At 37.9% G+C, this 22,503-nt stretch overlaps 1 protein-coding gene across 1 annotated transcript in view; it reads right to left on the bottom strand.

Annotated features, from left to right (window-relative positions):
* The window catches only part of CFAP47 (cilia and flagella associated protein 47), a 489,073-nt gene that overhangs the window by 199,159 nt on the left and 267,411 nt on the right, over positions 1–22,503 (bottom strand). Inside the window, 2 exon segments of the mRNA XM_029240167.1 lie at positions 14,271–14,416; positions 15,870–15,940. Coding sequence (XP_029096000.1) covers positions 14,271–14,416; positions 15,870–15,940 — 217 coding nt within the window.

Raw genomic sequence — 22,503 nt, 5'->3', positions numbered from 1 at the left:
TCATTCATTTGTTGTATTTTTTAGATTCCACATACAAGTGATATCATACAGTATTTATCTTTCTCTGTCTGAAAGCCTTTTTTTTAATGCTGATATTTTAAGAAGTAGAATGATAGTAAAGATGTGGTGAGGACTACAGGAGATCATGCAACAACTGTTGCCATTTCACTTGTTATCTAAGATATTACAATTTTTTGGTATATTTTTATCATGTGATTAGTTTACTTTTATATAATTTACATATACATTGCTTGTTCAAACACAACTTTAGAATAATCTCTAACCCTTTGCCTGGCACGTACCAGGCACTTAAGAGATCCATTTAAATGGAGTGAGAGCAGGCTTCCCAAATTTCACGTGCATGTCAATCACGTGAGGGTTTAAAATAAAAATTAAATTAAGAAAAAACCAAAAAAAAGATCTAGGGTGGAGCCAAGACTTGAGAGGATGAGTGAAAACATGGACTGACAAATTTAGGTTTAAGCCACACAATGGATAATCTTGTACCAGAATGGGCTTGTGACAGGCATGCAACTAACTACCAGGCAAGCAAAAGGAAACCTAACTTCGAAGCTGAGATTGTAACTAGTTTGAACTGTTGCACAGTCTTAAAATAATCTCAACTGTATGTTTGAGAGACTATTCCAAAGATATCTTTGAACAAGCAATACACACATAAATTATATAAAAGTAAACTGATCACATAATAAAAATATACCAAAATGTTATAAATATCTTTGATAACAAGTGAAGTAAAAATCTGGAAACAATATAAGAATGAACAATTTCTGATTGTGAGGACAATTTATTTACAGCTTCATTATCCCTCCCCAAATGAGATTTGTTTATAATAAAATTAATTTTGTCTTCTACTTTCACGATAATGTTCAATACAATTTTATTAATTACAATCCACAATTATCTTTAGTTCCTGCTGAAAAATGGAATATGGAAAACTTTGAATGTTTTAAATTGCTTAGCATTTAAATCTGTGCACTCCTAGTAATAAATAGTATGTTATATATAATTTTCATAGAGTAATTTTTACTAAGCAGCCATGTACTTTTCAAACATAAATGCAAGCTAGCAATCTGAAATGTGTTTACTGTGTATGTGTGTGTTTTACTACATACAACTGAATGATTGATACTAACGTTATAAAATTTTCAGATCCCGCAAGCTGCACAGTGCGGCCAAAAAAATTTTTTCTCAATGATAATTGGAGTGCAAATGTATCAGTTCACCAGAGACTGGAGAAAACAATATGTTAATATTTTACTTTTAATTTTTTTCTCATGTTTATTTTTATCTAAAAATCAGTTGTTTTACCCAAAGTGTAGTTGACAGAAGACATTTTCACACGTTGAGGTATGGGGAAATCATTCTGGCTTATATATGATTTGGCTCAAACTTTATGCTAACTAGAATAGCCTGTCCTATGGCCTGTGAAACACGAATTTTACATCTGCCTTAACCACTAAAGAAAAGAATAAAAATCATTGGAGTAATCGTGGTTCAGGCATTCAAAATGGATGCGGGTGGCTATTACAGATGTAGTTTCAGACACATTCCTGCATCACTGAGAAACTGACCTTTCTGAATGTTTCAAACTTAAGGACACCACTAGCCATTCTCAAAACAATACCTGCTAGCAGCTGCCAGCTGCAACCTTATGATCTCAAGGTCTCCTCTTGTAACCGTGAAAACACTTCAGAGTCCAACCAATCCTTGCTTAACAAGATCCTTACTTCTTGCCAGCTCCAATCCTAATTCTTGACAATCAACTTATGTAACTTTTTGATTTTTGCCTATATTAGCCTCCCACATTTTGTACTATGGGAGAACACAATTCAAGTGCCTCTTGAATCTGTGTCCCAGGCTACAGTCCCCAGTTTAGCTCAAATAAAACTCTTTTCCTTTCCTATTATAGATTGTTAATTGATGATTTGTGTCGACAGAGTCTTCGTAAGAAATTAGACTTGGTGAGTATAGAATTATAATAATTGCTTTTTTTTTTTACTCGGTACACGGGACTCCCACTGTTGTGGCCTCTCTCGCTGTGGAGCACAGGCTCCGGACGCACAGGCTCAGCGGCCATGGCTCACCAGCCCAGTCGTTCCGCAGCATGTGGGATCTTCGCGGACCGGGGCACGAACCCACGTCCCCTGCATTGGCAGGCAGATTCTCAACCACTGCGCCACCGGGGAAGCCCATAATTGCATTTTTTGTAATGTGTACCTGAATGAAACCAGATCTATATAGCTTGTCTACTCCATAAAAATGAATACCAATTCACAGGATTTAATACAAAAGGAGTAAACTGTTATTTTCCAGAATATTTTTCTAAAATGTAAATTATAAACAGCTTCCTTGCCACTGATTAGCCACTTGAAATGTCAGTTACTAAGACTCCATTCAATTCAGCTCTACATCTTAAACAGACAATATGTTATCATTTCTCAAAACAGTATGTCTAACTTGTTCACTTTCAAAGTTCTTTTTTATTAAAAAGAAACAATTTGATTGAATATAATGCCTGTTCCAGCAAATTATTTAGGGAAGTCATTTGTAGTATCACTTAATTATTTCCCTCCACTTTTCTTGAAATAAAATCAGGCCAGGAAAGAATACAAATGCAATAAAGAACACTTTTAAAGTGGAGATGCACTTTTCATTTCAAGTCTAGAGGCAGAGACAAGGATACTGACAGTATGCGTCAGTACCTATTATCCGATGCATAATAGGTACTTGTCAATGTGAGCTATTCTAAGAGTCACCTACTAAATTTCCTTTCTGCTCTTAATTTCATATTTTACAGTCGGCAGGTTTACTTGAATTGATATTTTCCAGAAAGATGCCAATGCCCATTGTCAACTGTAAGAAAGCCTCACAAAAGATATTTTGTTCTTCCTGTGTATCTAGTTAAATGAAGTCCTCAAACAATAAAGTTCATGCAAATTTAACACCCCACTTACACCAATGGACAGATCATCCAAAATGAAAATAAATAAGGAAACACAAGCTTTAAGTGATACATTAACCAAGACGGACTTAATTGATATTTATAGGACATTCCATCCAAAAACAACAGAATACACATTTTTCTCTAGTGCTCATGGAACATTCTCCAGGATAGATCATATCTTGGATCACAAATCAAGCCTTGGTAAACTTAAAAAATCGAAATTGTATCAAGTATCTTTTCCGACCACAACGCTATGAGACTAGATATCAATTACAGGAAAAGATCTGTAAAAAATACAAACACAGGGAGGCTAAACAATACACTACTTAATAACGAAGTGATCACTGAAGAAATCAAAGAGGAATTTAAAAAGTACCTAGAAACAAATGACAATGGAGACACAACGACCCAAAATCTATGGGATGGAGCAAAAGCAGTTCTAAGAGGGAAGTTTATAGCAATACAATCCTACCTTAAGAAACAGGAAACATCTCGAATAAACAACCTAACCTTGCACCTAAAGCAATTAGAGAAAGAAGAACAAAAAAAACCCAAAGTCAGCAGAAGGAAAGAAATCATAAAAATCAGATCAGAAATAAATGAAAAAGAAATGAAGGAAACGATAGCAAAGATCAGTAAAACTAAAAGTTGGTTCCTTGAGAAGATAAACAAAATTGATAAACCATTAGCCAGACTCATCAGGAGAAAAAGGGAGAAGACTCAAATCAATAGAATTAGAAATGAAAAAGGAGAAGTAACAACTGACACTGCAGAAACACAAGAGATCATGAGAGATCACTACAAGCAACTCTATGCCAATAAGATGGACAAACTGGAAGAAATGGACAAATTCTTAGAAATGCACAACCTGCCAAGACTTAATCAGGAAGAAATAGAAAATATGAACAGACCAATCAGAAGCACTGAAATTGAAACTGTGATTAAAAATCTTCCAACAAACAAAAGCCCAGGAACAGATGGCTTCACAGGTGAATTGTATCAAACATTTAGAGAACAGCTAACAGCTATCCTTCTCAAACTCTTCCAAAATATAGCAGAGGGAGGAACACTCCCAAACTCATTCTACGAGGCCACCATCACTCTGATACCAAAACCAGACAAGGATGTCACAAAGAAAGAAAACTATAGGCCAGTATCACTGACGAACATAGATGCAAAAATCCTCAACAAAATACCAGCAAACAGAATCCAACAGCACATTAAATGGATCATACACCATGATCAAGTGGGGTTTATTCCAGGCATGCAAGGATTCTTCAACATATGCAAATCAGGGCTTCCCTGGTGGCGCAGTGGTTGAGAGTCTGCCTGTTGATGCAAGGGACACGGGTTCGTGCCCTGGTCCGGGAAGATCCCACATGTCGCGGAGTGGCTGGGCCCATGAGCCATGGCCACTGAGCCTGCACATCCGGAGCCTGTGCTCTGCAACGGGAGAGGCCACAACAGTGAGAGGCCCCATGTACCACAAAAAATACCCCCCCAAAAAACGCAAATCAATCAACGTGATATACCGTATTAACAAACTGAAGGAGAAAAACCATATGATCATCTCAATAGATGCAGAGAAAGCTTTCGACAAAATTCAACACCCATTTATGATAAAAACCCTGCAGAAAGTAGGCATAGAGGGAACTTTCCTCAACATAATAAAGGCCATATATGACAAACCCACAACCAACATTGTCCTCAATGGTGAAAAACTGAAAGCATTTCCACTAAGATCAGGAACAAGACAAGGTTGCCCACTCTCACCACTCTTATTCAACATAGTTTTGGAAGTTTCAGCTACAGCAATCAGAGAAGAAAAGGACATAAAAGGAATCCAAATCAGAAAAGAAGAAGTAAAGCTGTCACTGTTGGCAGATGACATGATACTATACATGGAGAATTCTAAAGATGCTACCAGAAAACTGCTACAGCTAATCAATGAATTTGGTAAGGTGAAAGGATACAAAATTAATGCACAGAAATCTCTGGCATTCGTATACACTAATCATGAAAAATCTGAAAGTGAAATCAAGAAAACACTCCCATTTACCATTGCAACAAAAAGAATAAAATATCTAGGAATAAACCTACCTAAGGACACAAAAGACCTGTAGGCAGAAAATTATAAGACACTGATGAAAGAAATTAAAGATGATACAAATAGATGGAAAGATATACCATGTTCTTGGATTGGAAGAATCAACATTGTGAAAATGACTCTACTACCCAAAGCAATCTACAGATTCAATGCAATCGCTATCAAACTACCACGGGCATTTTAAACAGAACTAGAACAAAAAATTTCCCAATTTGTATGGAAACACAAAACACCCCGAATAGCCAAAGCAATCTTGAGAACGAAAAATGGAGCTGGAGGAATCAGGCTCCCTGACTTCAGACTATACTACAAGGCTACAGTAATCAAGACAGTATGGTACTGGCACAAAAACAGAAAGATAGATCAATGGAACAGGATAGAAAGCCCAGAGATAAAGCCACGCCCATATGGTCACCTTATCTTTGATAAAGGAGGCAGGAATGTACAGTGGAGAAAGGACAGCCTCTTCAATAAGCGGTGCTGGGAAATCTGGACAGGTACATGTGAAAGTATGAGATTAGATCACTCCCTAACACCAAACACAAAAATAAGCTCAAAATGGATTAAAGACCTAAATGTAAGGCCAGAAACTATCAAATTCTTAGAGGAAAACATAGGCAGGACACTCTATGACATAAATCACAGCAAGATCCTTTTTGACCCACCTCCTAGAGAAATGGAAATAAAAACAAAAATAAACAAATGGGACCTAATGAAACTTCAAAGCTTTTGCACAGCAAAGGAAACCATAAATAAGACCAAAAGACAACCCTCAGAATGGGAGAAAATATTTGCAAATGAAGCAACTGACAAAGGATTAATCTCCAAAATTAATAAGCATCTCATGCAGCTTAATAACAAAAAAACAAACAACCCGCTCCAAAAATGGGCAGAAGACCTAAATAGACATTTCTCCAAAGAAGATATACAGACTGCCAACAAACACATGAAAGAATGCTCAACATCACTAATCATTAGAGAAATGAAAATCAAAACTACAATGAGATGTCATCTCACACCAGTCAGAATGGCCATCATCAAAAAATCTAGAAACAATAAATGCTGGAGAGGGTGTGGAGAAAAGGGAACACTCTTGCACTGTTGGTGGGAATGTAAATTGATACAGCCACCGTGGAGAACAGTATGGGGGTTCCTTAAAAAACTACAAATAGAACTACCATATGACCCAGAAATCCCACTACTGGGCATATACCCTGAGAAAACCATAATTCAAAAAGAGTCATGTACCAAAATGTTCATTGCAGCTCTATATGCAGTAGCCCAGAGATGGAAACAACCTAAGTGTCCATCATCGGATGAATGGATAAAGAAGATGTGGCACATATATACAATGGAATATTACTCAGCCATAAAAAGAAACGAAATTGAGCTATTTGTAATGAGGTGGATGGACCTAGAGTCTGTCATACAGAGTGAAGTAAGTCAGAAAGAGAGAGACAAATACCGTATGCTAACACATATGTATGGAATTTAAGAAAAAAAATGTCATGAAGAACCTAGGGGTAAGACAGGAATAAAGACACAGACCTACTAGAGAATGGACTTGAGGATATGGGGAGGGGGAAGGGTAAGCTATGACAAAGCGAGAGAGAGGCATGGACATATATACACTACCAAACGTAAGGTAGATAGCTAGTGGGAAGCAGCCCCATAGCCCAGGGAGATCAGCTCGGTGCTTTGAGATCGCCTGGAGGGGTGGGATAGGGAGGGTGGGAGGGAGGGAGATGCAAGAGGGAAGAGATATGGGAACATATGTATATATATAACTGATTCATCTTGTTGTAAAGCAGAAACTAGCACACCATTGTAAAGCAATTATACTCCAATAAAGATGTTAAAAAAAATACTACTTTTCATAGAATGATGGAGGTTGAAGATTCAGTGAGGGTGAGAAGAAGGCATATGAAAAGATTTATTTGCCTGCACTAAAAATTTCAACTTTTTAAACACAGTTTTAACACACTGTTAATTGCATGCCCGAGAGATTATTCCACAGACATTTTGAGGAGGCAACATATATTTAAATGGCATAAAATACGAAATGATTGATAAAAACACATGGTATATTGTAGGAAAACATCTCTCAAATAAACAGGAAGCTGGGCCTAGACTCTAGAAGCTACTGTGGCAATGAGATTAACAATCTCTCTTTGCCTTTATCACCATATTTTTCAGAAGTTTCTATTCAAATTTTTTGCCACCAATTTGCTCTGCAAGTATTGATAAATGAAAATTTGCTTTCCCTTCAAGTGTGAACATCACTGAAACTGCCATTAAGATTGATCTTTATAACAATATTCTTCACAGTTCTCTCTTGTCCCCTCTTCTTTCCCCCAAATCCGACATCATCACCTCTTCTTTCCCCATTGCTTCTCACATCCTTTTCTCTATTTGATTGCTGGTAAGTGAAAAGCAGAGGGCAGTAAAAAATGGAGGTGTGTGGAGTAGTGTAATAGACTGCAGGAGTCTCCTAGCCAGTCTCTCAGTCTCCAGTTTCTGTCTCCAACTCTTAATTTACTCTCTGTTTTGGCTCCAGAGATGCTTTCTAAAACAAAATGAAATCAGATCACGCCTATGCTCAAAACTTTCTATTGGGTTCCCGCTTTCAATAATAATAATAATATTACTAAATTAAGTTATTCAACTTAAAATTCACTGCCCTCCTCATTATCAGTCTGACTTACCCATCCAATCCATTTTCTGTCATTTCCAACATTCCATGCTCAGAATTGGCAATTCAAGTATTCATGAAATTTCATGCTTAGTTCTTTTACCTAATGTTCTTAGAATCTTCTCCTGAGCACACTTCTCTCCCCAAACTCTGTTTATTGGCAAATTTCTACTCACCCTTCTTAACCAAACACCTCAATTAATCAATTATCCCTGCCTCTGCTATGCATTCTTCCCTCTATTCTAGAAATGGTCACAATCTATATTATAGAAATGAGTGGACATGTTCCAGGACACCACGCACACAAGAAAAGAGTATATCTTGCAAGGGGCATCTTGTTGAGGGCAAGGTCGTCCCAGTATAAGGTTGCATCCATCGAAGGAAGGAATGCGTTTTTCCAATTCTCATGAATGTGCCATATGTTCAGCAAGCATTTTTTGTAAACCTGGAGGGAGCACCTACTTCAAATTAACACAAAGTTTCTGTGTGAGCTGGGCCAGCCTTGTGCAAGTTTGTTTTCTCCACTGGAATGTAAGTCCCTTGAGTTGTGTTCTTGCCTTTTCTGTGTGTTCACTCTCTCCATACCTAGAAAATTGGCTTTATACAGTTGGTGAATTAAACTGTGTTGGGCGGAGTGAACTGAATGATAAAACGAAATTACTGAAAAAATAGCTTGAGGGTGTCATATTTTAACTTACAATAAGGGTGTCAAATTTTAACTTACAATAAGCCATACTCCATATTCTACAGTTTCCTTCAAGAAGGAGAGGGTTCCAAACCTGCAACTATCAGATAAATAAGTTCGAGAGATCTAATGCATAGCACAGTAATTATAGTCAAAATTAGTATTTTATAAACTTCAAAGTTGCTGAGACACTAGATCTTAGTTGTTCTCAACACAAAAAGAAACAATAATTGTGTGATGTGATAAAGGCATTAGCTAACGTGACTGTGGTAATCATATTGCCATATAGAAATGTATCAAACCAACATGGTGTACACCTCAAAATTATAGAATGTTATCTGTCAATTATATCTCAGTAAAAACAAAAGGATGAGAGGGTCCATAAAGTTAACATGGATTTGGGAAAATAGGAATTACTGTTTCCTCATATTTTAGATGTCATTTGAAGTGCAGTCCGCTGGAGCTAATATACTGGTACCCCAGAGATATGCAGAATCTTTACAGACTAATTGGTTGTATCATTGATAAGGAGCCCAGAGGAGACCCCCCCAAAATAAATAACTACCATTGGGTACAAAATTCTCATTTTCAGATTTTCTTCTCATAGTTTGCTTGAAAAAGGCTGCAGTGCTTATTGTATGCTGATGGTTTCACAGTAACAGGGGTAAGGAAGGTAGGTGAAGCAGGAGAAGGCCTTGCAGTGTGGAGGGGCTCAAGCTATGCATATATTTGAGAACATTCACCACATTGGTGAAAACTTCAAAGTTCACCTAACCTGCCACCATACTGCCAGCAGGCATCCTGTGGTTAATAAATGTTTCAAAGTGTTTATGAGCCAGACGGGATTTCATCTCTCTGTTTCCCAGGGAACAAATCAGGGGTATGGCCTGTGGGAAGGAGTGTAGTTACCAATAGAAAAAAAAAAAAAATGCAGTTGTAACAAATCGAAAGAAAAATCAAAGGGCGAATGAAATATGGCTTGCTGTTAAAAATCATGGAAAATAAAAGAAACCGCCCGCAAATAATACTTGGTCCCTCCAGCTATAAAAATAACTTTCATAAAACTGAAGTTAGTTTGCCTAAATGTTAAATTATACAAAGATTTTAGCATAATATAATTTAAGGTTTTTACCTTGACAGTCTGTAAAATTATGCAAAAATCAGTATTATTTAAGTCTGCATCTTAAATTATGATTGAAAAAGTTGCACACTGATTGCAGAATAGTTACAAATATACATAACAGAGACTGCCAGCTTAATCTCTGCATCAGCAGAGACAGAGAGACTGAGGGAGAATGAGACGAGTGACAGTGCAAAAAGTCACGCGAGGGGTTCCACTTATTTACACAAATCTAAGGGAGATGGACAGAGTGACATACTATATATATATATATATATATATATATATATACACACATTTTTATTTATTTAATTTTTTGCGGTACGCGGGCCTCTCACTGTTGTGGCCTCTCCCTTTGCGGAGCACAGGCTCCGGACGTGCAGGCTCAGCGGCCATGGCTCACGGGCCCAGCCGCTCCGCATCATGTGGGATCTTCCCGGACCGCGGCACGAACCCGTGTCCCCCACATTGGCAGGCGGACTCTCAACCACTGCGCCACCAGGAAAGCCCCATACAATATATTTAACAACTGGTATGGCACGGCCTTAGACTAAATTGTTGTAAACCATAAATCAACAAGAAGACCTTGTGGGGTCTTCTACCAGGCAGTGGGCACCCTCGCCCTCTCAACTCTTGATTTGACCTGGCAAGGCTGGAGCTCTCTTTGGTGTGGAACAGGACCAATCTGCATTGCATAAGTTGCTCAGGGATGCTGACTCCCATTTACTCAAGTCAGCAAGATATGGACTTTGGTTTCTATTTGTTTTGACCAAATTCTGTAGACAAAAAAAGGACAATGTAGGACTAGAAGATAAATCTACTGGGGGGGGAGAAGGAGTCTGGTGTGGTTCAATAAAAAGGCTCATGTGTTGATGAAAAAGGGCTGGTCAGGCCACAGTAAGTAGCTACAGATGGAGTCCTCTCTTAACCCAGGCCCCACATCAAGGATCCCTGCCCGATCCCCCTGCCTCTCTCATAAGGATGATCCCAGCAATGCTGGGTGGTTTCCGACTTTGGAACGTAGGACTACACAGAGCAGATGTTCCCACGGTCACCACTGTGAAGACAGAGTCCCATGTGTCAGTACATGGCTTTGTGCTGTGCAGTGTTTGTGTGCTCTTTGTGGGTGTCTGTCAACCCCTCCTCCCGGAAAGTGCATTTCCTCAGGGACTGGGTCATGATTTTGCTCCAGCTTCCTCCATTCAATCTGCCCCTGTCTACACATGAGCAGAAATCTCTTTGGATTTCTACATTTAAGAGCATGAATTTTTAGGGCTTCTGTAGATTTTCCCCTAATTGAGGAATTTCTATGAACACTGATGGAAGTTTTGTAAAACTGTTTCTACTTTCAAACAGCTATTACATACGTCATTTCGTTTTATTTGAAAGTTCAAAAGGAACAACCAAAATGAAACAAATGGCTGACCCTTGATAGCAGTTTTAGTAGAAACGTTTCTGTTTTACACTTGGACAGCTATCAAATTGGGGCCTAATTACTTTACAGTTTTCAACAGGTGGTTCTTAATGGCAAGGCAGTTATCACACATTCAATAAGAAAAGGAGCTAACTAGGTGGACTTGGATGTTTGATTATCTATTTAAGCGTGTAATTGCATTTTTCAATATAATTAGCAATAAAATTGAATGTGTAAATTAATAGATGTGTTTCCCCACTTAAGTAATTGTAATTCAATGCAATACTTTAGATTAGGGGCATTATTTCTCAATTGATGGCAATATAATTTCATGATCATTGTTTTTCTTAACATTTTTTCTGATAAGAACAAAATATATGTAATCAAAAGACTGTTTTAATAAACTGAGATGCCACGTTAAGTGTAATTATATTTTGATTAATTTAGATAAAATTTATGGAAGTAAAGATTAATACTCGAATAGTCTAATTAAAAGAATAATGGGAGTTCACTGGAGGTCCAGTGGTTAGGACTTGGTGCTTTCACTGCTGAGGGCCTGGGTTCAATCCCTGGTTGGGGAACTAAGATCCCGCAAGCCGTGAGGTGTGGGCAAAAAAAAAAAAAAAAAAAAAATTTGAAGAATAAAATCAAACTCCTTACCATGCTATTGAGAATTAACCCTAGCATTTTTCTAGGGCTATATAATAAATTGATATAAAAAAAGGGATTGTGAAACATTTTAATTATTGGTCAACCTATAGCTATTATTTTTCACAAATTTTGATATAGATGAATTCAGTTAAATCCTAAACTTTTTTAAAAGAAATGAAGAACAAGATTTAGCATTACTATAAAATAGCATTTTTTCTTCCTAAATGGTAATTTTCAGTGTAAAATTAAACTATTTTTTACATGTTTAAGAAGCTATACTACTTTTCAGGTGTAAATAATCCTATAGAAAACAGGTCAATATAATACCTCTTTCCAGTTACCATTATTTCATTGAACATGCATTCAATATAGTACATAATTGACACATAACTTATACATTTGGGACTATCTCCTGGGGGTTATAAATTCCTTCCTCAAATCAACACATGGCAGTGTCTTTCTCGAAGGGAATAATGCCGTAAAACGTTTCCTCTAAGCCTGTCTTCTTTCTTTCTCTCTCTCTCTCTCACTCTGTCTCTGTCTCTGTCTCCCTCCTTCCTCCCCTGCCTCCTCTCCTCTCCTCTCCCCTCCCTGGCTCTCTCCTTCCCTGGCTTTAGAGAAGCAAGATGCATGGATCCCAGAGCCAGGAAATTAATTCTGTCAACAAGTTGAGAGAGCTTAGGAGCAGCTCCTTCCTCAATTGAGCCTCTGAGGAGAACCCAGCACTGGCCAATCCCTTGATTGAAGACTTGATAGACCTAAAACAGAGGACCTATCTAGGTCATGTCTGGATCTCTGATCCGTGGAAAATGTGATATAATAAACACGGATTGTTTTAAGCCCCATGTTTGGCAACTTGTTACACAGCCGTAGATAACTGATACAGATAGGGCCCAGCAGGTCAGGCTTGCCTCCACTCTGCTCCCATGGGACTTCCTTCTCCAACCATTATATTGGGCTGGCCAAAGGGTTCATTTGGTTTTTTCCATAAGATGACTCTAGTAAGTGCTTAGTTGTCTTTAACTTCATTAGAAACAATTTTGTTAGATTGTATTGTGACAGCTGTCATATCAGAGTGCATTAAAAAAAAAAAACTTATCAAAATTGGTGAATTTTTGTGTAGCCAATTTGATATTGAAGATGGAAGAAAAAAGCAACATTTTTGGCATATTACAATTTATTATTTCAAGAAAGGTAAAAACGCAACTGTAATGCAAAAAAAATGATTTGTGCAGTGTATGGAGAAGGTGCTGTGACTGATCGAACGTGTCAAAAGTGGTTTGTGAAGTTTCGTGCTCGAGATTTCTGGCTGGACGATGCTCCGAGGTTGGGTAGAGCAGTTGAAGTTGATAGTGATCAAATCAAGACATTAATTGAGAACAATCAATGTTATACCGCACGGGAGATAGCCGACATACTCAAAATATCCAAATCAATTGTTGAAAATCACTTGCACCAGCTTGGTTATGTTAATTGCTTTGATGTTTGGGTTCCATGTAAGTTAAGCAAAAAAAACCTTCTTGACCATATTTCTGCATGTGATTCTCTACTTAAACGTAACAAAAAAGTTCCATTTTTAAAACAAATTGTGACAGGCGATGAAAAGTGGATACTGTACAACAGTGTGGAATGGAAGAGGTCGTGGGGCAAGCAAAATGAACCACCACCAACCACACCAAAGGCCCGTCTTCATCCAAAGAAGGTGATGTTGTGTACATGGTGGGATTGGAAGGGAGTCCTCTATTATGAGCTCCTTCCGGAAAACCAAACAATTCCAACAAGTACTGCTCCCAGTCAGACCAACTGAAAGCGGCACTCAATGAAAAGCATCCAGAATTAGTCAACAGAAAACGCACAATCTTCCATCAGGATAACACAAGACTACATGTTTCTTGGATGACCAGGCAAAAACTGTTATAGCATGGCTGGGACGTTCTGATTCATCTGCCGTATTCACCAGACATTGCACCTTCGGATTTACATTTATTTTGGTCTTTACAAAATTCTCTTAATGGAAAAAATTTCAGTTCCCTGTAAGACTGTAAAAGGCACCTGGAACAGTTCTTTGCTCAAAAAGATAAAAAGTTTTGGGAAGATGGGCTTCCCTGGTGGTGCAGTGGTTGAGAGTCTGTCTGCCAATGCAGGGGACACGGGTTCGTGCCCTGGTCTGGGAGGATCCCACATGCCGCGGAGCGGCTGGGCCCGTGAGTCATGGCCGCTGAGCCTGTGCGTCCTGAGCCTGTGCTCCCCGACGGTGAGAGGCCCGCGTACAGCAAAAAAAAAAAAAAAAAAAAAAAAGTTTTGGGAAGATGGAATTATGAAGTTGCCTGAAAAACGGCAGAAGGTAGTGGAACAAAACGGTGAATACGTTGTTCAATAAAGTTCTTTGTGAAAATGAAAAATGTGCCTTTTATTTTTACTTTAAAACCGAAGGAACTTTTTGGCCAACCCAATAAATTTACAACTAGTGCAACTCTTTGCTTATTCTTGAGGATAAGATCTTTGTTTAGCAACTAGAGGGCTGACATTGTTATCTACGTTCCTATAGTCTTCAGCTGCCTTCAAGTTGCCTGCATTGGTTATTCCATTAAAGTGCCAGCCCTTGATGAAAGCACACACCACAGTTCCATTCTCACCTTTTTGTCGCTGAGGATGATGACACAGTAGCGGGTGTGCATGCCAAAGGGGAGAAAGAAGACCTCCAGGCTTGAAGTCCCTTTCGCTCCCAGGTGAAGAGTATGTGTAGAGCAGAAGAACTCTTTGATGAAATTGGACTTAATTGCTGCCAAAACATGAAGTAGGGCTTGTTTACGTATCATTTCATAAGTGCTGTTCAAATAAAGCAGCTGTTTCAATTAGTGATTAGAGTTTGGGGATGAATTTTTAAAATGTTCAAAGCATTAGCACACAAAATTAGATGATGCATTTGTTAATGAAAGTATGGGGGATCCCAGCCCAAGCTTGACATAATAAAAATGTGTAATTATGACCCTCTATTAAAGATTCCTTAAAAAACAAAAGGAACTTCACTAGTGTTTAAAATTAGCCTAGATATACATATAAAAATAAATAGCAAAGAGATCATTCCAGAATCTTCAGCTTTTTTGTGGACTATGCAATGATTCAAATTACAGGGTGTAACAGACAACTTAAACTGGAAATAAAGGACTGTTTATAGTTTTATCTTTTTGTTGGTTTTTAAAACATATCCACAAACTCCTCAATACTGTCTCTCTCCCCCGTTGCGGAGCACAGGCTCCGGACGCGCAGGCCCAGCAGCCATGGCTCACGGGCCCAGCCGCTCCGCGGCATGTGGGATCCTCCCGGACCGGGGCACGAACCCGTGTCCCCTGCATCGGCAGGCGGACTCCCAACCACTGCGCCACCAGGGAAGCCCCCTCAATACTGTCTTGAATGTGGAGATACGGTGGGCCAGTCTTAGTGACCTGATCCTAACGGAGAGTATGCTAGAATGCAGCAAAATCAAGCAGTATGACTTCTGACACTAGATCAGAAAATGTAATACAACTTCTTCCTAATCATCTCTCCTTCCTGGTTCACTTGCTTTTAGAACCAAGTTGCCATCCTGTGAAGAAGCCAAGGCCACACAGACAGGCTGCATATAAGCGTCCAAGACAACAGCCCCACCCTTGATCTGACAGCAGCTGCCTGAGAGACCCTGAGCAAGAGTCACCTAGCTGAGGCCAGTCACCCCCGAAGTGTGAGAGATAATAATATAAGGCATTTTTGTTATTTAATACCACTACATTTGAGGTGATTTGTTCTGTAGCTAGAGATCACCAGAACATCCCCATATCCATTTTCCTATCCATCATTCTATCTACATTTTCTAAATCTATAGTTATTTCATAAAACAAAGTAAATCTGTCTTCTGCTTAACATTTTAAACATGGTGAGACCTGTCACCTAAATAGGTTTAAACAGTTCAGAATAAGCCAAAGGAAACATAAAGGTCCCTTATTGAAATACATTCATTGTACAGGCGAGGAAACTAAAACTCAGCAGTGAAAGGCAAGATGCAGACAGAGTTTTCCAAAGGGTCATGGTGCAGAAAAAGCTGAGGACCAACACCTCGGGCTCCCATGTGGCTAGCAATCCCCAGGGCTTACCGTTCTGTCTACAGTCGCATTTACTGACTATTTCATTTCATATTATGCTCTCTATATAAAAATAAGATATGCAAAAAGATAAAAGCTTTTATTTGCAGCACTCACAGGTTTTTAAGGCATCTGGGGCCTGGGAACAGCCCTCAGCAACATCATGTTCACTGCTACTCACAGCACCGCTGTCATAAGGGAACAGGAAGACAACATCAACAGCACAAACAAGACTCAAAAACAATATTCTATCTTAATTCAATCTTTTACACATCCTTAAAAATTATGGCTACCTACAATATGATATGCAAAGACCACAGATGTATTTCCAAGATCATTTTTACATTTATATTGTGTTAGAAATTTTAAAAATAAGAAAAATCATTTATATCTTCACCATTGCTTTTTAAAAAATTTGGTAAAAACAATTCCTTTTTACTTGCAAATACTGTAGAGAAGTAAACAGTTGATAATAATAATAAAAACCCAAATCCTCAGACTCCAAAGGAGGGTGTCTCAACTTAGGACTACATAGGCAGTCTCTCCAAAAATGGTTCTAGAACCTGATTTCTTGAAAAATTCTCTTCTCTAAGCTAACTGTTCCCACATTTGTTTCTTTCTCATAAAGGTAGAAGGAGACTTGGGCAGCTGTTTAATCTCTTGTTGCACTTCTGAAAATTAGCTAATCACAGTCTGAAGCAAGGGCCTCCCTTGGAAGGTTCCATGTCTTCCAGAACCCATCAATTTTCTCCAAATTGCTCCTCTTGGTATACATGATTATTTTGCTGTCAATTAGGACCTAGGCTCTAAGACATTGTTTGCCTGATTTTTTTCTGAGAATATAAAAATCCCGTATTTTCTCACCTTGCCAGCTGATTTGTTTGAGTTTGATGCTGTAAAAACATACTATTTCTAAGTAATGTTCTTCCAACCATATCCATTCCTTTTCTCCAAACACTGTCTATTCTTTACACCACATTCTTAATAAGGTTATTTACCACCTCTTGTCATTATTCTGTGCTTTACTTCTACTCACAGGCATTCTATTGGTTTCAGTAATTCCCTTTTTTAAAAAGAACATTTAATACTCTTATGTCATTTGAGCATTTGATAGATCCCTAAAGGCTATGATAGACATAGTAGATGGATATTTTAGCATTTATAAGAGAGACAATACAAAGAGTGGAAAGAACAACAAAGAATGCTTATTTCTCAATGTACCGCTCTGATGCCATCTCTTTGATAATGGAACTCTGGGTAGAATGCCTGATTAAAATGCTCAGATAATCTCCAAACCTCATTTTGTTCAATACTTGCAATCACTAGACCTTCAGTCATTTTTGTTTTTTCATAGTGAATAGAAAAGCAGAACAATTTGGGCTTCGTCTCCTTTTTCTTTTCTTTACCTATTTTGTTGGAGAACAGCTAATGAAAGTACCTTTTTGAATAAATCAGAGTTGCCTTATCCTCAAAGGAAAGTCTCAAACCCAGAAAAATTGAGTTACCTGTACTATTTATGGTAAAGACAAATAAAAATAATTTACAGATCTAAGAATTTGATTGACTTGCTCATAAAGCTAATGATTGTCATGATTAATTCAGAGACATCAGAAAATAATTTAATAAAATAATCTGGCTCAGGAAAATTCTAATTTACCTGATCAGTGTTCTTTACCCTAGAAATTTGATGACAAACCCAATTTGATTACAAAACCAGTATCTTGCATGTTCCAAAGACAGAAAAGAAAACAACTCACTTACCTTTTTGTTAATCCCCATACCTCAATCCATGCTATCACTTTCCCAAATGCTCATTGATTATTGTTGAAGCTAAGGCAGAGGGAGCATTTCAAAGCCTTGGTCTTAAGGAAGAATAGCATCAAAAGAGGCTAAAATTATACAAAACACTGTAGATCAAGCAATGGAATATTTTCTGCTAATTTAGTAGTAGGCCAAAGTCAGGGAGTAGAACCTACTTATGAGGTGGGATGGGATGGCATTACTTTTTCCTCTGCAATAGTGGTAATACAGCTCTTTTCAAGCTAAAATAATCAAAACAATATTGAACTGATTCTAGTCAGGGCATGAATAAATCAGCTCCAAGAATGGCTTCCTTCTCAAGCTTCTCCAACAGGGAAGGAAGATCTTTATTATAAGCTTTCATACTTCTGGGTTAGCATTCAGGGCTGCATCCAAAACAAACAGCAAATGATCTTGTTCAAGTCTAGTTTTTATGCATCACAGGAAGGAATATAAGAGGATCAATTTTTAGATTCATTACATCCTCCATGTTTCCATGAGTTTGTCAAAATAGGGCCCCATGGCCATCTGGAGGGCTGTTAAAATGGAATGTTTGCTGCCTTTTGTACTACTTCGGCTCCTGAACAGTTGAGGAGTCTCTAAAGCAAGGGGTGCTAACCTGTGGTACAAGGACAGAGTGAATCTGTGAATTTAAATGGGGAAAAATTCATCTTTATGTCCACTAACTCTTAATAGCAATTTAAACCAACCCACAGTAGTAGTGGTTAACTATACTATGAATTGATCACCAAACAATCACAAATATGTATACATCACATTTCAGTTCTTGCACATATCTTGAGCTGTCATTTATTTCATTGCTACTTTTAGAGTATGGTAGTTAATCTCTACCAGTAGATCTTACTATGTATTGTGTTAATAAAGAAGTATATATTTTAACATATTACAATTTTTAAATATTTTGATAATCTACTAGACTATTACTTTCTTCTATGCTATGGACTGAACTGTGTCACCCTTAAATTCATACGTTGAAGTCTTAACTCCCAAAATGACTGCATTTGGAGAGAGGGCATATTGGAAGGGAATCAAGGTTAAATAACATCATAAGGGTGGGGTGCTAATAAGACAGAATTAGCATCCTTACAGAAAGAGACACCAGTGAGCTCAACCTCTCTCTCCATGTGTGCACAAAGAAGAGGTCATGTGAGCACACAGTGAGATGGCCACCACCCATAAGTCAAAAGAAGAGGCCTCAGAATGAAACCTAACTTGCTGGCACCTTGGACTTTTCAGTCTCCAGAACTGTGAGAAATAAATTTCTGTTGTTTAAGCCACCCAGTCTATGGTATCTTGTTATGGCATCCCAAGTAGATTAAGACACTCTGTAATCCTTGCATCTTATTTTATGTATTTATAAAACACTATTCTGTGAAGTAGAATAGGTTTCATAAGACTACCAAAGAGCTTGACAACATTAAAACCTCATATGAAACCCTAATCGAGAGCAAGAGGATCATGGCAGATTGTTACTCTTAGTATATACATCTGGTTTTTGATTCACTCTGCTTTCCTTACAGACTTGCCTAATTCTAACTGTTACTAATTATTCAGTGTAGCAGAATGAAATATTTTAAAATCATGGCTCTCCAGAACCCAGCTTTTTTTTTAAAACAAGACTCAGAAACATCTCTCTACCAGGGCCTTCTTTCGTTTGGGTGGCTATTCTGGGCCAAGCTATACTGGGAACAATGACAAATGATGAAACCCCTCAGTTCACAGAGTATCCAGTCTGTCATGCAAAGCAGCTCTACAAGAAATAAGTACAAAGCAGAATGATAAACACTTCAATACCTCTTCAACTTGAATTCACACTTTCCTATGCTGACCCTATAGTCCACATTTATAAGCGTATGCCTTGTACTTCCCCTTGCCTGCCTGTCCCCCACTCCCCCAAATGCTTCTGCGATTCCCTCTTCCTATGATATTTCTATATTTGTAGGATATTTGTAGGAAAGTTCTGCCCCTGCTTTAGATTCTGGCCGTCAAGATCATACTCATATTTCAGATCCCAATTTGTATATGATAAAGGAGAACATGGTGTACACATGGAAAAAAGGTTACTAGGACCTCATTTTTCTCCTTCAATGTTTTATCTTTCACGAAGATCTCAAAAATATCTACATAGTGATATTCCTTGCCAATCAGCTCACAGAGCATACACACATATATATATATATTATTTTTTGGTATAACACATACTACTGAATGCATTCTGCCCTGTACAATTGCTTCCATTTGTGTAGATTTTTTCTTCTTCTCTGCTTGATGGTTGGCAACTTTAGGGCCAGGATCTGTGACTTATTTATCCCAATATTTCTCCAGTACTAAGAACAGTACTTAAGGTGCCACTTAGTAAAAATTTATTGAGTGATAAGTAATTCAAAATTGCTGGAAAAAAATTGCAAGTCATATCACTGTAGGAAATTATTTACAAATTGCCCATTTCTGAGCACTGATGATCCATCACTCAATTTTAAAGTGCGGCTAAAATCAGTCTCCTATCCTGATCCTTTCTGATAATCCTTGGGATTTAATTAGAATAAAAACTTCTTAACTACTCTTGCTTATGCTCAGGGATCATGTTCACATAAAGTAAAATATGTGATGAACATAAAGTTTCCTCATCCATGTGGTTTCAACTGTGTTGTTTTATATGTATCTGTTGCTTAAGAAGACCAGTTTACAGAGACATTTTACATTTTTAAATAGGAGATCCTTTTTTATGCCATCTAAAAGATAATTTCAGCACTTTACGGCTCATTTGAGAAGAGGTTATTTATCATGTGGGGAGATATTAACAGAAGTGACTCTGAAGAGGAGTATCAGTTAGTATACGCTAGGTCATGCTACAGTAACAACTCCACATCTCAGTGGATTAACACAATAGTTTATTTCTTGCTCACACATGTAGTGATCTTTGGTGAAGGAGGCCTCCATTTCTAAATGTGCCTCTCTAATAACTGTGGCAGGGAGAGGGGACAAGAAAAATTGCTCACTGGGTCTTAAAGCTACCACCTGGAAAAAACAGTCAGCAGTTCTCACATGCCATTGGCCGATTGAGTTATGTGTTCATGGATAACTTCAACATTAGTGGGGAAGTGCAATATTACCATGTGCCTAAAAGAAGAAAACAAGGATATTTGTAACAAAGCTCTAAAAATAATCCAGTTAGCTTATGGAGATTTTTAAAAACATTTTCTTGTTCTCTTATGTTAACTTGATGATTAAACCTAGAGACCAGACCAGGGCTTTACTGAGATAATGTAATACTTATTATATCGTGTATTACATATGAAAGTTAATCATAGAGGTACTGCACCAGACTTCCATTCTGGTCATGACTGAAATGCATGTTCTTAAATTTTGTGTCTGGAAATCTGTTCAAGACAAACATTAAGGAGAGCTTTAATAAAAACAGGATGTGTCACATTATTAAGTATTGTTTTATTAAGATTATATTTAAAGATCAAAAGGCCTCATTATGCTGATGAAGCCAGATTGATGAAATATTAGATAACGTCGTGCTATTTGGAAGAAAAACACTCTTTTGTGCTCCCCTCACGGTGGAACTTGTTGGTTGCCTATCCCAATAACCCCTGGTCCTTCCCTCCTCCCTGACAAAACCCTCATTTTCTTTTGATGTGTATGTGGAGAAGGGCAGTTTCTCAGTCTTCCTTCCAGCTAGGGTTGGTCATCTGATTAAGATTGGATCAATGGCTACAAGCAGAAGTGCTATGTGGTATTTCTGGGAAGCTTCCCTAACAGAAAAAGGGTACACTCTTATCCTTTCTGCTGCCTATAAAGTGGACTTGATTGCTGGAGTTCTGGATACTTCAGCTGATCCTTGAGAAAATGAATAAAGGCTTGCCTGTTACATGAACCGGAGCCTGGAGGTGTTACACAGAAAGCAGTCAGGACCCTAGAAGAAGGAGCCACAGTAATGCTTCTAATAAATCTGTTCAGAATTGTCAGAAAAGCAAGCTTTTTGGTGAACTTGAGACTATTCTATCACAACTCACCATATGGATTTGGGGCTCAGTATTCAATCCATGTCAATGCTGAAATGACATACCAAGGACCAGCCCTTTTCCTTGAGGAACTGTGTGGCTTTCGCCTTTGTCTCACCCTTGCCTTTGATCTGGGAGACAGTCTTTAAAGAGGTGCACAGGAGTAAATCTGCGATCCTTTAAATTAACGGCTCTGAATTTTTCTTTGAGAGCTAATCTGCCAAAGCCTGACTACTCTATGTTCTCCCTGACCCAACACTCAATGTCACTGCATCTTTATGTTTCTTTCCTCACAGGAAGACTTGAGAGAAGAACTAAGACAGTACAGTATTATAAATACAAATGGAAGAGACTATATGAGAAATAATGATCAATAAAGTTTGAGACTGTGATAGACACACTTCTTAAGCGATACTTCACGCTGAATTGGGAATTATTTTGCATGAGTATTTCCAAAGTTTCCTTCCTTTCCTAAATTAAATTACAAATGCTTTCATACTTGTTGACTCTATTTTGTTTTTGATTTAAAAGGCATAACTTAAAAAGATATCTTTACCTGTAGTTTGAGATTCTATGGCTTCAATAATTCTGGAACTTTGGGTCTAACTAAAACCATTTCAGAACATTGCATGAAGAAAAATCATATTAAAATCTGGATACAGAATTTCCATATTGTGTTCCAAATTATGAAGGTAGACTCATTATTCTTGCTCTTCATTAAACAGATCCACTTCGAGTTACTTCTGCTCACAGATACCTACAGCATTTCTTTGAGATTTGACTCTAGTTTAATTACGTGATACTATAAATTATTTGCAATTAATGTGAAGAAACTGTTTCAAAGCCATTCAGGCAAAATCTGTGACCACAAAGCAACTTCTTGATCAAGAAGCAAGGGACTGAAAAAAAAATCCAGGAAA

Source organism: Monodon monoceros, unplaced genomic scaffold (assembly GCF_005190385.1).
Source record: "Monodon monoceros isolate NGI ecotype Baffin Bay Population unplaced genomic scaffold, NGI_Narwhal_1 Super_Scaffold_22, whole genome shotgun sequence".
In the NCBI taxonomy this organism is placed as follows: domain Eukaryota; kingdom Metazoa; phylum Chordata; class Mammalia; order Artiodactyla; family Monodontidae; genus Monodon; species Monodon monoceros.
Note: the sequence above shows the minus strand (reverse complement) of the source record. Positions and strands in the feature narration are given on the sequence as shown.